Source organism: Gouania willdenowi, chromosome 6 (genome assembly GCF_900634775.1).
Source record: "Gouania willdenowi chromosome 6, fGouWil2.1, whole genome shotgun sequence".
NCBI classification, from domain to species: domain Eukaryota; kingdom Metazoa; phylum Chordata; class Actinopteri; order Blenniiformes; family Gobiesocidae; genus Gouania; species Gouania willdenowi.
In genome coordinates, this window is record NC_041049.1 from 62,556,192 (window position 1) to 62,571,035 (window position 14,844).

At 37.6% G+C, this 14,844-nt stretch overlaps 1 protein-coding gene across 1 annotated transcript; it reads right to left on the minus strand.

Moving 5' to 3' along the window:
* Window positions 1-571: 571 nt before the first annotated feature.
* Window positions 572-13,604, minus strand: slc35b4 (solute carrier family 35 member B4). Its single transcript, XM_028451578.1, has 10 exons — window positions 13,350-13,604; window positions 11,859-11,972; window positions 11,692-11,794; window positions 11,550-11,599; window positions 8,707-8,788; window positions 7,599-7,659; window positions 6,655-6,764; window positions 6,514-6,589; window positions 4,684-4,759; window positions 572-2,155 (listed from the first exon to the last, which is right to left on the minus strand). The coding sequence occupies exons 1-10, from the start codon at window positions 13,424-13,426 to the stop codon at window positions 1,912-1,914; spliced, it is 993 nt and encodes a 330-aa protein (XP_028307379.1). The 5' UTR covers window positions 13,427-13,604; the 3' UTR covers window positions 572-1,911.
* Window positions 13,605-14,844: the final 1,240 nt, after the last annotated feature.

The following is a 14,844-nucleotide window of genomic DNA, read 5'->3' on the forward strand; positions in this document are numbered from 1 at the left end:
TACCTAAATTTCTTGCAGGTAAGGATTCTATAATGGAAATTATTCCCTTTTACTTTCATTAAAAAAGAGCAATATCGATGATAAATTAATACATGAAAATTACATAATACAGGGTAGACAGCAGTTTTCTTACACATAATAAAGTGTAAATAATCTGTCTTAAGTTTTTTCTCCTTTGTTTAGCGTCTGAGTTTTATATATTAAGTGTAATTAAAAAATAAATTAGACGCAAATAAACTTTTGTATCATAAATGGTATCTTGTCAATTATTGCAAATAAAAGCAGTGCATTGGAAATTACAAACACGTATTTCTATTGTGCTTGAACAGCATTGCCAGAAATAAAATCCCCTTCAAAATAAAGCGTGGACCACGGTAGCAAGCCCGCTACTGAACCTCTTTAAATGCGTCCTCAGATTTGTGCCTTTATTCTTTGTTTCTACTCTGATATGTAGTCAGCTGTGAAACCTGATAGACAGATGTGAAACAGATGTGTGACTTTCCACTGAGGTGATGTGATGAGTGCAATTCATGCACACGTTTTTAAGAAAAATACAGTTGTAGAAAACAAATGTGTGGGAAATACTTTAATGTGTCATGTGAACAAAATGTTTGTTTGACAAAGTGTAAGAATTTCATTTGAACAAACTGTGGTTCAACACACCTGAGGTTAAAAGAAAACACATCTATGAAATGCATGACTCTATGCATGGCATTAGCTTTAACATAGAAAAATACATTCAGACAAAATAAATCCCATAAGTCTCTGCTTGCAATGGTGTGACATAATGAGGTGCTGAAGATTACATTTCCTATTGACAAAATCTCATCAGAACAAAGACATTACCAAACACACATTGTTTCTATTCACCGTGTACATTTGCATTGTTTCCATTTGCGAAAACCCACAGGGCATGGTCAGTAAAATATACATTTGCATCAAAAATAACAAAGGGCTGCAATTCTGCAGATTTTTCATGTCTCTGCACTTGATTGCAAGGAGTGGTTTGTAAACAGGCTCGATCAGCTTTAATCAGAAAAACATCTAAATCCTGCAGGACTGGGTAGGACCACAAAGAACCAAGTATTGACAGCTCAGGTTTCAAACATTAGTTATTTGAACAGGTTTCCCTTTGATTAAAAACAATTAGGGCCATAATTTCTTTAAAGGTTGAAAAAAAGTAAATGGTCCACATACAACCAGCACGGCTGCAGAACCACTATCATTCATACATTCACTCTTCTCCATTAATACAAAGCGAGCATGTTCAGCAGTTTCTTGCCAAAGGAACTAATTTTTTCACTGTTTAAAGTCACTTTGCAGACTCCTATTTTCCTAATATTGACATTTCTAGATTGTAAAAGGCAGAAATCAGACACAAAACTGCACTAAACAGTAAAATACAGCTAAATGTAAATCTACCTCTCTTGAGCTCAGAACCACTGAAACTGAATCCTAAGCATAATGAGAATGCAGGTGGGTTCCCAAAAGTCATGTTCAGACGATATAAATGAATATCAGCACTAAATCAAAGGTGCCTTCACTACAGGTTGAAGTAGTGAGACGGGATTGGATGATCTGTGGGGATAAAGTGGAGAAAAACCTTGACAGTGCTGCTCTGTAATTCCACCATGTGTTTCCTAAAACTACCTGAACTATAGACATAAGCTCATCAGACATCTGAGGCTGTGTCCTATTATAGATACAATGTATTTCACTGTAGTTTTTGCAGCCACACCCCCTTCACACATCACAAGGGTGGTGGTTGCATGTAGTAACTGTCCACACGAATGCTTTGCATCAAATACAAGCTGTTACCGGTACTTTCTTGCTCTTTCTAAGACTCAGATAAGATCTGTCATTTAAAATTGAATTCCCATAATAATATAAAACCACACTCTAAGTTCCGCATCACTCAGTCTTTTTTGCCTGGGGTGGTCGGAGTGCGGCACACACGCTGCTCAACACTTCGGTGTAAAGCAGCGTTCCCAGGAAGACCACGGCCGTGCCCACCCAGTGCCACACAGTGAAGGGGTTCTGGAAGTAAATGATGGAGAAGATGAGGCTGAAGAACTTGCGCAGCGTCACAACCAGAGTGACGGTCAGCGAGGTGCACTCCGTGGTCAGAATGAACACGCTGCGGATGCACACGTACCTGGGAAATGGTTAAAGTCTGTAATGTAGGGAGAGGCGGTGCATGATAAACACAAATAAATTATATAAATGCAGACATTTGTCTATTGTTCACATCATTTCAACAATATTTAACATTTGTTTTATTAAAAATATCTGAATTCTGGCAATTTGAACTTAAATATCAAGATGAACAACGCAGACTTTTTTTCATAATGAACATTTTTTTAGTAACATGTTTTGGTCTAAAGTAAGGATGTCCAACTTACATGACAAAGTCACTGTAAAGCTATAAAGCACACAAAACCCATGTTAACAGTGTTACCAACATTAAACAGCCATAAACAGGCAACACACACTGTTGACTATCAGTCACATGACCAACGTTTATGTGGAAACACACTGGTAAAAAAAAGTCTGCTAACTTATAATGGGAAAAGATTTTCTTTTCAAAACAAAAAACCCGCACAAAAACAAACAGGGCTCGAGACTGCGACCAAAATGGTCGCATATGCGAGTGAAAATTTTATCTGGTCGCATCCGTGTGAGTGCGTATGGATGACCTTATTTTGGGCAGAGCGGCTGAGCGCTCCGTCACATCTCTGTGTATTCAGTAGTTAACTGATGCTGAGATTTCCCATGGCCGAGAAGGCATCATGGTTACGTGCAGCTTTCTCAGCCAATGTGTGTCTTTGTTTACATGTGTTCTGAGTTTTGATTGGCTGGGAGGCTGGGGAAAGGGCGGGCATAAGCGGGGAAAAGAGTGAACAATTCTGCATAGTGTGGGCGTGTTCTTTGATTATTTTTGGTGTGTTACTATGACCTCCTTTAAAGACTGTAAAACTGTGATAACGGCCCGAGTTACGTCATTACAATACCTTTTGGGCTGTGGTGAGTGTGTGCGCGCCCCTCTCCCCCCTTGCTGCGCGAGGCACCACGCTAATAATCTACCGGCTGCAATATGTTCAATAAAATAATAATTTACGTCAGTTTTGCTTCGGGCTCGGACCTGCAATTTAAGTTAATGGGTCAGGTCGGGTCGAGCTTTATTCCCGCGGGCCTGGATGATGAGACTGGCTGCAGGTAATTGAATGATGAATGCATCGAGTATAAACACCAATGTGCTCCTTTGGAGTGCACGCAGCCCGCTATGAACGGAGCCAGGCATAACGAGTCCTTCACTGAGAGCGCGCTCACATTGAGGGCAGCAGTAAAAAGGAAAAACGTGCCGAGCTCCGTTGATAGCGTGTACACTGTACAGGCTCATCAGAATCAGCATGGAGGGACCAGAACTGAGACTGTGATGCCAGGCCAGATGTTGAGCTGTGGTTCTCTCAGGGCAGTGGTCTGCAACCTGCAGCTCTGGGGCCTAACCTTAAGTTTTAAATTCCTGGTAAGATAATTAAACTAACAAAAACACTATTCTTGAAGAAAATAGAGATTTTGATTGTGTGGGAACAAATTCATTTAACCACCAATGTGCTGGTTAAATATGCATGTTTTATATGTGGCAAGAAATGAGCAAAATTAGCATGTGTTGATCACATGATCATGTGTTATCAAATTTCAAGTTACTTTTGTAGCCTTTCAAATACATTAACAATTTGAAGATGCAAGATGCTGTTTTATTTCTTGCTGTCAATTTTATTTTAAACTTTTCTGAAGTTTCCATTTACATGATCAATATAAATCAAATCAAATTAAATCAAAAATTAATCTATATAATTTTAACTGTATATAATTTAATACACTGTATTGTTTTCATTGAGAAGGTATTTTTTTGGCTCCAGGAGGACTTTAATCCAGGTGAGATGAGATTAAATGGTTCCTTATAGAGTAAAGGTTGCAGACCCCTGACCAGGGGAAGAGGGTTTAGAGACCCCACTATAAGAGCTGGACCCTCTGAATTTAATTCCATGGGGTGAAGCAATGCAGATGCTAAGTTGGTTATGCTACTGTTAACTTAATTCAAGTACAGCCTTTCTGCAAAATAAAAAAAATAGAATACGTGTAACCTGTTATTTAAAAAAAAATTATGTCTTTTAAAATTATATAAAATAATTTATTTCAGCCACTGCGTGTTGCAGGAAGACTTAATATTGTCACTAAAACCTGAAAATATTTTGCAAATATATCAAGTCATTGTCAATCTTAACTTCATACAAAACTACGATACGCCAGTTAAGTCAACTATTCATCAGCATGCTTGGCTATGTTGTTTTGTTTTTGTGATGGGTAGGCGTTTATAAGCTTTTGCTTCAACCTACACTCTTTCAGCTGATTGGTTAGATAATTGAGTGTTTGTTCTTTTTATTATTTTCTGACGACTGTCGAAATAAAATATAAAAATTCAGAAATTTCACTGGAGTTACGAGTCTCCAAAACAACCTTCAATGCAAACACGTTCAAAGCGCAATCATACTTTGTCGAACCTTGACAGTTTTTCGTAAAATAAAAGTGATATTTCAAATGGAAACACAGCTCGTGTCAATGACATTTGTCATATCAGTTGGGTTGAGTATCCCTTTAACTCATCCTTAAAAAGGATACTGTGTGATGACATTGACCAGCAAGTAGATCCACATGATTGGCATTGTGATACCCAACACAGGGACTTCAGAAGGAGCTGCAAAGAGAAAAACAACCCATAATTAACCCTTTGGTTGATGTGGTGAACTCAATGGCCCTCATTTATTAACCATGCATGAAAACGGGTGTAAATCTGGGTGCACATATGGTTGTATGACAGGACCACCGTGTGATTCATGAAACATTCGTACTGGACCAATCCCAGCGTATAAATGATCGGGTGTTGATAAATGTGGCAACTGAAATCGATCTTCATTAACATGTTACGCCCTCCCATTTCGGAGACCCTGCCCACTGAGGACAATCAAGAAAATAAACTTTTCCCAGATGAAAATCCGCATCCTCACATCTGAGATGGAGCAAAACAAAGATGTGCTTTTTGACCGTGTAAAAACTGGACTTAAAGGAGCTCATTTTAACACTGTGTGGAAGAGGATCAACGACTGAGCAGGTGAAGTCTGCCCCTGTGTACGCTGAAAACAACTTCACAAGAGACATCCTGGAGAGAGACACAGAAAAATCACATTTATCGACCTCCGTTGTCTGCACAACGTTTATCACATTAAAAGAAATTAACGATCGAAACCCTGAAAAAAGCCTTACAATGACTAAATGTTGTCCCTTCTGTGTTTATTATGCCTTCAGCTAATTTCACCAATAATTCATCATATTACTGATTAAATACTGAAGCACATTTTTCAAAGTTTCAGGAACCATTTATATTTAAAAGCATGAATGAGGTCCTATTTCCTCTATACGGCCCCCAGTGATATGCTGAGGAAATAGGACCTCATCGGAACTCATTCTCCAAGATAGCGCATAGCAGCGCTGCGTCCTGTGTGTTTGTGTGTGGGTGAACCATACGCTCCTGCTCGGACAGGTAACCAACAGTTTAATCACTGTTCCTTGTCCCATTTATCAATTTTCCTGAAAATTTCATCCAAATCCATTCAGTTATCTTGCTAACTGACAGACGGACTAACAGATAAACGGAGGGTAAAACAAACTTACCGCTCTAAGGTAATTAACCTAATCCAAATGATCCTGATGACATCATTCCAGACTGTAACGATTAAAAAAAAAAAATGGTCCCAAGGATGCATCAGTTATTTCACCATTAGGGGCCAGAATATTTGGCAGTATCAGAAACTATCATTAGCCAACAATGTTTAAAACGTTACAATCCGTGGCTTTGATGGTCTCGTCCACAACAGAACAACTTCATCCACAGATCTTCTGTAGCACTGATTAGATGTGTTGTTCAAACACTCTGAGCAGGTGAAGCTGATCATGTTTTCATGAAGCGCCGCTCAGCGCTTCACCACAAATGGGTGGAGTTTCACAGACACATTAAAGTTAAACGGGCACTGGTGGCTACGTATTTTAGAGTGAGGGATGAGTTGCATAGTTTTTTGGCAGTTTAGACTGTTTAAAGCGGCCTGGACTGGAGTGGGGCGGGTGCATCTAATAAGCGCTTCCCGGAAACATTTCTCCATAACAAAACGTTCCTTGCCTCACGATGACGGCATTTCATCCATATTCGGTCAATTTCCGCGTTCAACAGTTATCATTGGTCGATTCTGTGATTCCGTTAATGTCAATTTTATAGGGCCCTAGATTTGGTTGTGCTGCACCACAAATCCACTCACTCTGATCTGATTGTAGCGTACACTCATGTCAGGATTGCTAAATACCGAAGATTGCATGAATGTGGTTGAACGCTCAGATCTGAACATACAAACGGTTGATAAATGAGTGCCAAAAGATGCAGGTGGAGGGAATGGGACTCACTGCTCTGACTGAAGAGGACGGTATGGTTGTAGATGTCTTTGGAGAACAGCAGGAAGCCGGGCAGAGGCAGGCAGTGCTGTGATGTGTGGGAATCACAGACGTTACAGTAATAGTAAGAGCTACATTATTAATACAACTTACGTTATAAAAGAGAGCCTCCTTGGGGTGTTTTCCATACTCCTTGTAAAGCACCTCCTGGAAGATGCCCATTCTGGCTGATACCAGCAGAGCGAAGGTCAACATGGCGATACCTGAACACACGCACACCATTGACACACAGGATAAAACAAACATTGGTACTGCTTCAAGCACAGCATCCACATGAGCCAGGGTTGGGTTCAACTGCATTTTCAACTGCTGAGCGTTTGGATTTGAAATGACGAGATATCTCGTCAATGGCACTGAGTGAGCTAATAAAGGAATTCTGATTCTGAATAGGGTCCTACGCATCGTTGTTGCTCGAGCCCTTACTAGAAAAGCACTCTGACAGCTCAGACCTCCGCCAAACAGCTCAAGCTCAGCTAAACCTCCTCAGCCGTGACCGGAGCTAAACACCCTCAGGATTGCCATGGCTACCTGTCAACATTGAGCTGTGTTAACATGACTACCTATCAACATTGAATGTTGACTCTGAGAGAACCTATGACATCATCAACAAGAAGCCAAGCGAGCAGGTTCAGTTCATGGAGAATGTTACCATTGTGACTTACTCAGAGAAAAACATACCTCGCTTTCAGGAATGGAATACTCAGAGTTTCTCTCATTTCAGCATGAACATACTCAGAGTTTGAACATAACCTGCTTTCTGAAATACCCCACAGGGCAGTACAATTACAACATCTTGCAAAACTGAAACTATAAGGAGAGTTGCTTGAGCAAATACAGCCTCCTTTATAAAATAGATAACATAACGTAAGGAGATCTGAGTATCATTAAACAGGGCTGCAAAGATTCCTTGAGGTCCTCAAACACCTTGTTTTACAAAGAATCGATGAATTGCTAAAGTATAAACAAATGTCCTTTAGGTACAAATTGTGACATATGTGACGTGCAGTGGTGTTAGATGAAGTTCTCTTTTTACTCACCTATGAGCCAGCACAGGAAGGGATAAAGGCCAGGCTCCTCTGATCCCTCATTGGACACATTCTGGGTAAACATGAACAAACCAGAGCTACAAAATCACAAAAAAAAAACAAAAAAAACAGAACAAACCAAACCAACATTTTCCCTTTTGTAACCCATGACATCCAGTGTTGCGCGTTACCGCCCCAATGTCACTTGACAGTAACTAGTACTGTAACGCAATATTTGTCTAAAGAAATAACGCCGTTACCGTTACAATGTGATGCATTTGTCCGTTACTTTGCTAGCTGCAGTGCACTTCCTGTTTACAGTGACATATTACATATTTCTGAGGGATGCCCTGCGGGATGCCGTGCCAAACACGGTAAAATAGTAGAAGAATAAGCATTGTCAGCGTGTTTCTGTTTACATCACGTGCGCCAATCATGGCGAGTCAATGCGGAGCAGGACGTGCTTCTCAGAGTGGAAACACGCGTCTTATTTTTGTCTCCAAAAGATGCATCAGTGAAGCTAAGCTAACGCTGAGGCTGGATTTTAATGGACTGTGACTGTTATCCAGGGACAGATCAGCCTAACTTTTGCACGGTATGTTGTTGTAAATATGCAGCCTGTCGCTGCTGCTGAGTCACTGCTAACAGCAGCTCATTAGCGTGATTTTTAGCATTGTGTAGCTGAGAAAAATGCTGTGAATTTGTTTTTCTACATTTATTTTCATAAGCATTTTCAACGGCAGAATGTGCACAGCTTACTTTACATTACTGTGCTAAGGCTGAAAATTTACTGTTTTAATTTTGGAGCAGCTGTTTTGTGCTTAATATGCACATCATTTATGGTTGTTTTATAGCAGTTGAGCAACAGTGGATTATTATATTATTACAGCACTGATATGAAGCTGTATGGACACAAATGACCCAAAATAAATAATACATTCTTTAATTCTAAGTAACTCAAAAGTTACTTTTTCCAGTAACGCATTACTAAGTAATCAAAATAGTAACTGAGTAACTTTGTGGATGAAGTAACTAGTAATGGTAACTAGTTACTTTTTTTCAGTAACTAGCACAACACTGATGACATCAAACGGCTACATGCAGGTAAATGGGAGCTTACCACTTGTTTTGCAGACATGAAGGTGCAGAGGAAGATACCAGCTGAAACCAGAGCTATGGACAGATATTTACTGCGCGAGTACCTGCAAAGAGATCACACGCATGCTTTAGTTACCAGTACTTCAACAACAGTGCACACACGTCAAAATGAGCTGTGTAGCGCAATTATCACAGCTCACTGTTTTACCTTGACCTTAAAGAGCCATGAGAAATTAAACGTGTATTTTGTTTTGACTCAAATAATAACTCAAATGTAGCTCTAAAAACTGCATTTAACATTTTTAAATCAACTTATAGAGCACTAAAATCTAGTCTTTAGCACCAATGTGTTTCTGCAATATCTCACACAGGAAACTGTTCTGCCTTGCCAGATAAAAATCCACTAAAATGCCCCTAAAATATTTTTCTCTTATTTTGTTGCTGGTAATACTTAGTATGATTATCATTTTTAACTTAAAATAAACCTTATGAAACCCCATATTTTTAATGCCTTCATTTGGTAATTTTCCTATCTATCTCTCTCTCAAGTACCCCCTGTAGTGTCAATGCGTACCCCAAGGAGTACACGTGCCCCCATTTGAGAAACCTTTTCCACACCTACATGTTTTGTGAGATTATCCCACATTATCACCAGATTTTTCCATAAAAAAGGAGGTTTAATCTGTAGCAAGTGTTTGAAACTTCCTGAAATGGAATTGTCTATATGACACGTCATAAAGATATGACATTTTTCAACTATTTACAACATTTAACTTAAAGGAATCCTCAAATGACAGAAAGTTCAACTGAAAGACAAATATTTGTAACCTTTATTATTAAGAATGAGAGGAGATTTAGAAGCTGCATTTGCAATAACAAACACTTAAAACAAACGCTGGTAGAGATCAACATGTTCAAACTGTGATGTTGTAATTACTCAAGGAAGAGCTGCATTTAAGTAACTCAAACTGGTTTTATGAGCCTGAGGGCATCAAACTGCTCAAAGAGAAAATACGAAGAGTAGCCCTGATGTAACAACGACATGATATTTATTTGTTCATTGGACCCCCATTAACTTCCACCGTGGTGGTTGCTAATCTTCCTGGGGTCCATTCATTAAAAAAAGAAATACTAATAAATCAAGATTCTAGTACATATAAGAACAGAAAAAATTTAAGACAGTAAAAATTATAAAGAAACATTACATAAAAAGGTACATCAAGACACATTTTCATTACACCAACAAATAAATAAATTGGTAAAAAAAAGGATTTTAAAGATTTTTTAAATATGCGTAAAGCTGACATGTCTTTTAGGTCCCTAGGCAAATATATGTTAATGCTGTTTGGTTGAAATCACCATATTAAAATTCACATATATATATAGATATTACATGTGTTTGAGGCTAAAAGTTGATTAAATATATTTTTTATTCAGCTTCAGAGTTATCATTTAAAGAACATTCATGTGATGGGTCTATATCGCTTTAATGGATCCCTATTAAGTATTTTTGGCGTGATGTTGGGATGTTAAGTTTGTCAGTAATTAATTACACCAAATTAGGAAAAAACTTTTAAATCTGTGTACCCTTCGTTCTTTGGTTATTTAAGTTCAAAACCAAATAATAAAATTGAAAAAGCTGATATTTTTTGTTTTGTTTTATTAGTTTAAAACCAGAAACAGGGAAAACCAAAAACCAAACAAGCAGCGTTTTTCTGTTTTAAAATAAATCTGGTTCTGTTTGTGTGATATTTTGATATTTACGGGGGAAACTAGGACGAGAGCTTCATGTTTTCTCACCACACAAAACGACCGACACGGACTTTTACTCTGCTGTGTTTGATAAAAAATAATCTTGTAGTATGTTTTCAACCTCACACTGATGGCAAAGTAATTTGTGTGTCGATATCGTTTCGTTAAAAAGTTAATGTTGGAAGTCCAAATTTGTGAATATCTGCCAACTTTACCGGACAGAATTAAGGTCCAAATAGTATCCAGATAAACTGGTGACTGGGCAGACTTTTGCTCCCGGTCCTGACATAAAAAGAAGTAACACATATGTCACATTACTGGTGAAATAATACATAAATAAATCAAAACCAAAAAAATAGATGTTACGTAAAACATACACATAATATGTGGAACCAGAGGTGGTGTAATGAATCTACTGGTGCTCCTCGTTTCTTGTGATCAACTTCCGTGTGAGCTGACGGCTGCAAATCTGTAATTGTTTTTGCAAAAGTGACAAAAGGTAGAAGTTCTAACATCTATTGTTCCTCACAGTCGATAGTCAGTCACCAGTTTATTTGGATACTATTTGGACCGTAACACCGTGAAACAAAACAAACGTGAGCAGCTTTTTTACGAGCTAAAAGATCCACAGACTGAATGAAAACAGGAGCAGAAAACTGCTGAAATAAATCCTTAACAGTCCTATTGTGTGAGGAGACTTGGTCCAGAACCTGGGGAGGGAAACGAAGGGCTGCGACTTCCGTTCTCGCTCTAATATCCCCGTCACACAAAAAGAACAAGATAAAAAAAAAAAAATTAAAAAAAACGCAGTCTATCTGGTTTTTTTGTATTTCTGTTTTGGTTTTAAATCAATAAAACAAAATAACCACAATGTTTGTTTGATATTTTGATTTGGTTTTCAAACGGAATAACCAAAGAACGAAGGGTACACGGATTCTATTAAACTGAAATAAACGGAAATGGGTATTCCCTTATACAGAATTTGTGAAAATTTAAAACAGGCCTTAAAAATCTAAATATCTAATTAAAAAGCAACAAAATACTGTGTTTCTTCTCATCTTTGGATGAGAATAATGTCCAACTGTGGTTTACTGTTGAACAGAGAGCACAAACCTCTTCTTCAGGATGATAATTCCCAGAATCATGTTGGCGATGAGTGATCCCTGCAGAGCAACGAGGACAGTGAGTCAGAAAAAAACAGCAGAATAATTGGAAAAAATGTGCAGAAAAAAAAAAAAAAAAAAAAAGAGCTCACTGATCTGAAGATCATGTGTAAAGGCATGGCAATGCTATAGTTGAGAGCGGAGTTGTTGATCACGCTGACGGTGAAGAACATGATCACCATGATGAAGTAATTACTGAGAGGAAGAAAGAACCATTACTGTTACCTTTCATCTGCAGGAAAAGAAACTGTTAGTCTACCTGACAGGGATCGCCGCCTTTTTACGTCCAAGTCTGGCTTCAAAGAAGAAACCTTCTAATGCGATGAAGAGAAACTGAGCAAACGTGACGATGTTGCCACATCCTGGGAACTCTCTGTAAAACAAAGTAAGACATGAATAAATCTGAGACAAAAGATGTGATACTTAAAGTCTTAACATCCGGAGTTATCCTTAAAAACCATTTGTGGGGTTTTTACATTAAAGACTATGAACTAGCCGTAGAATTCATTCATTAAACAAACACCAGATCAAATTAGCTCTTACCAACCGTTCTGTGTAACAATTAAACTGATATTTACCAGTGAAACAACGGCTGTATTTATTTATAATTACAAAATGATGCTGGCATTAAATTGTAAATGTGAAATGAGGATTACAGATATACAGTAGGGCGCAGATGTAAAGTTGCGCATGCTAAAATAAACAGCAACTTTTTGCACCACTTAGCAACAAACCACGTTTGAAAACGTATGTGATTTTTTTTTATGCTACTCTTGACCAGATTTACAGGAATATTTGTGAAATTTTTCTTTCTCATAAAAATATAATGCCAATATTAACTCTAAATGTTAAATATTAAATCTACATATAAATGTTGAATCTAAATCTAAATGTCAAAGGTGAAAAAAATAGAGGGTTTTCACCTACGTCATGTTCTGGGCAGTAACCCGGATCCGCTGCCATATTGGAGGCACTCGGAGGCCACACGCATGCACTCGCCCCCTCACTCAAAATGAATACATTCAAGCTAGACACATCTCACTGCACTTTTCTTGCATTATTGTTTTTATTATTAATAATACTTTTATGTATATTCCCTCCCATTGCTACCACTGTGTCGGTCAAAGAACGGCCATGACCGATGTCCAGGAAAACTAATCGATACCAGAAACTTTGCATTGCTGCGACAATCCAACCGGGAATGCGAATCCACAGATAACTAACAGCATTTCGTTAAGTAATTGCTTCGCATTCCCACAATTAAAGGATCAAGCCGAGGTCCAACCCACTAGCTTTGTTGACAGAACTTAGTCATTCTGCTGAAAAACAACATTATGAAATAAAAAAAGACCATTGTGGAAATATATATTTAAGAATAATAAAACGTATTTCATAATAATATTACCTTATTTAACAATTTAATGGCCATATTATATATTTGTTATTTAATAAAATGGTATTTATTCCAAAATGTTTTTATTTACTTAATTATGACTCTTTTGGGTTTCCATACATCAAAGATTTAAATTTAATAATATTTAGCATTTAGATTTCACATTTACATTATATTTATACGAGGAAAATCATCGCAAATTTCACAATGGCAAAAAATTACAAATAAATAAAAAAAAAAAAAAAAATCACATACGTTTTGTAAACGTGGTTTGTTGCTAATGGCTGTTTATTTTAGCATGTGTAACTTTACAATAGGGCCCCATATACAGAGCAGCTTTACGTGTAGCGCACTCACCTGACGAGCAGCTCCAGAAACACCACATTGCTACAACAGCCCACGAAAACCAGAGCAATGGCGACCCCGGGTCCCATATTCGATCAGCAGCTGCTGCACCACGTGTTACTTGATCAATAATAACCGCCCCATGATGGCTAAAAAAAAAACAGCGAAAGTCACAAATTTAGACGACACTAACACGCCGGAAATATGTAGCTGCCCCGTGGCATCTTCCTCATCTTCTTCTTCTTCTTCTTCTTTTTCTTTTTGCCTTCTTCATCTTCTTTTGTGGTTTGTTGGCGGGTGACACTCAACTGGCAAAGGTGCATTTTCCGCCACCTACTGAACCGGAGTATGAACCAGGGCTTTATCCTTTTCCAAAGTCATAATAATTATCATTATTGTCACTATCACCTTCACTACTTAATGACAATATCTTTACAAAAAACCAAAACAAAAAAACTATATTCTTCCCATAACTTCTGAATCACTAAGGAATTTGAGTACCCCTTTCAATTTAACTTTATTCAAGACATTACCCACATTAATCTCCATCCCCTGACGGCGTAAATCCTGCAGCATATTTTGTCTTTGTCTTGAATATCTACTACATTTTAGGAAAACATGTTCCACAGTCTCTGGCTCATTGCAATGCTCACAATCCTGTATCATGATTTTTGACGAGTATTCAGTCCTATTCAGTCAGTATTCAGTCCTATTCTGCACGACTGCACTATTATCTTATTATTATTATTATTGTATTTTTATTTTATTTCATTATTATTATTATTATTATTATTATTATTAGTATTATCTTGTTATTTTTATTTAGTTTGCACAAATTAGTCTAACTACTCTTATATTTATGTTTATACTTCTTTTTTTTATTTATTTTTCTTTATTCTAGTTGATTGTTATTATTTAATGTTACACTACCTGAGAGAGCACAGGTCACCAAAAGAAATTCCTCGTGTGTATTCATACACCCTTGGCCAATAAAGTTGATTCTGATTCTGATTCTATTCTCAATCTAGTCATGAACCTCTCTTCCTTGTTATTGGTGCACCTCCCAGTACCCACTGTGCTCTGTACAGCATATAAATGTCTCCCTGTGTTTGATGAGTCCCAACACGCCTATCATTCTGCCATGATATTTCTTTTAATAAATTACTTTACCTCTGCCCTACTAAAAAGGTATGTCCATACGAGGGTCATTTGAAGCAAGTGCCTGTTTTGGTAATTTATCAGCTGCTTCATTACTGCTTATCCCTCTATGTGCTGGAATCCATAAAAACAAAAATCTTGAAACCTCTCCTATGAAGTCTGTACAAGTTTTCATAAATTTCATTCACCAAATCCTGTCTACTAGAAGACTTAAAATGTTGAATTGCCATTAGAACAGAACTGTAGTATTTTTTTGTCTCTATTTTGTTCCTCTGTGTAGAGACTAAACTTGTGGTTTTGACTTTATTATGCTACCCTAAGTATTGTTCTTCAACTGTTTTTATCTTGA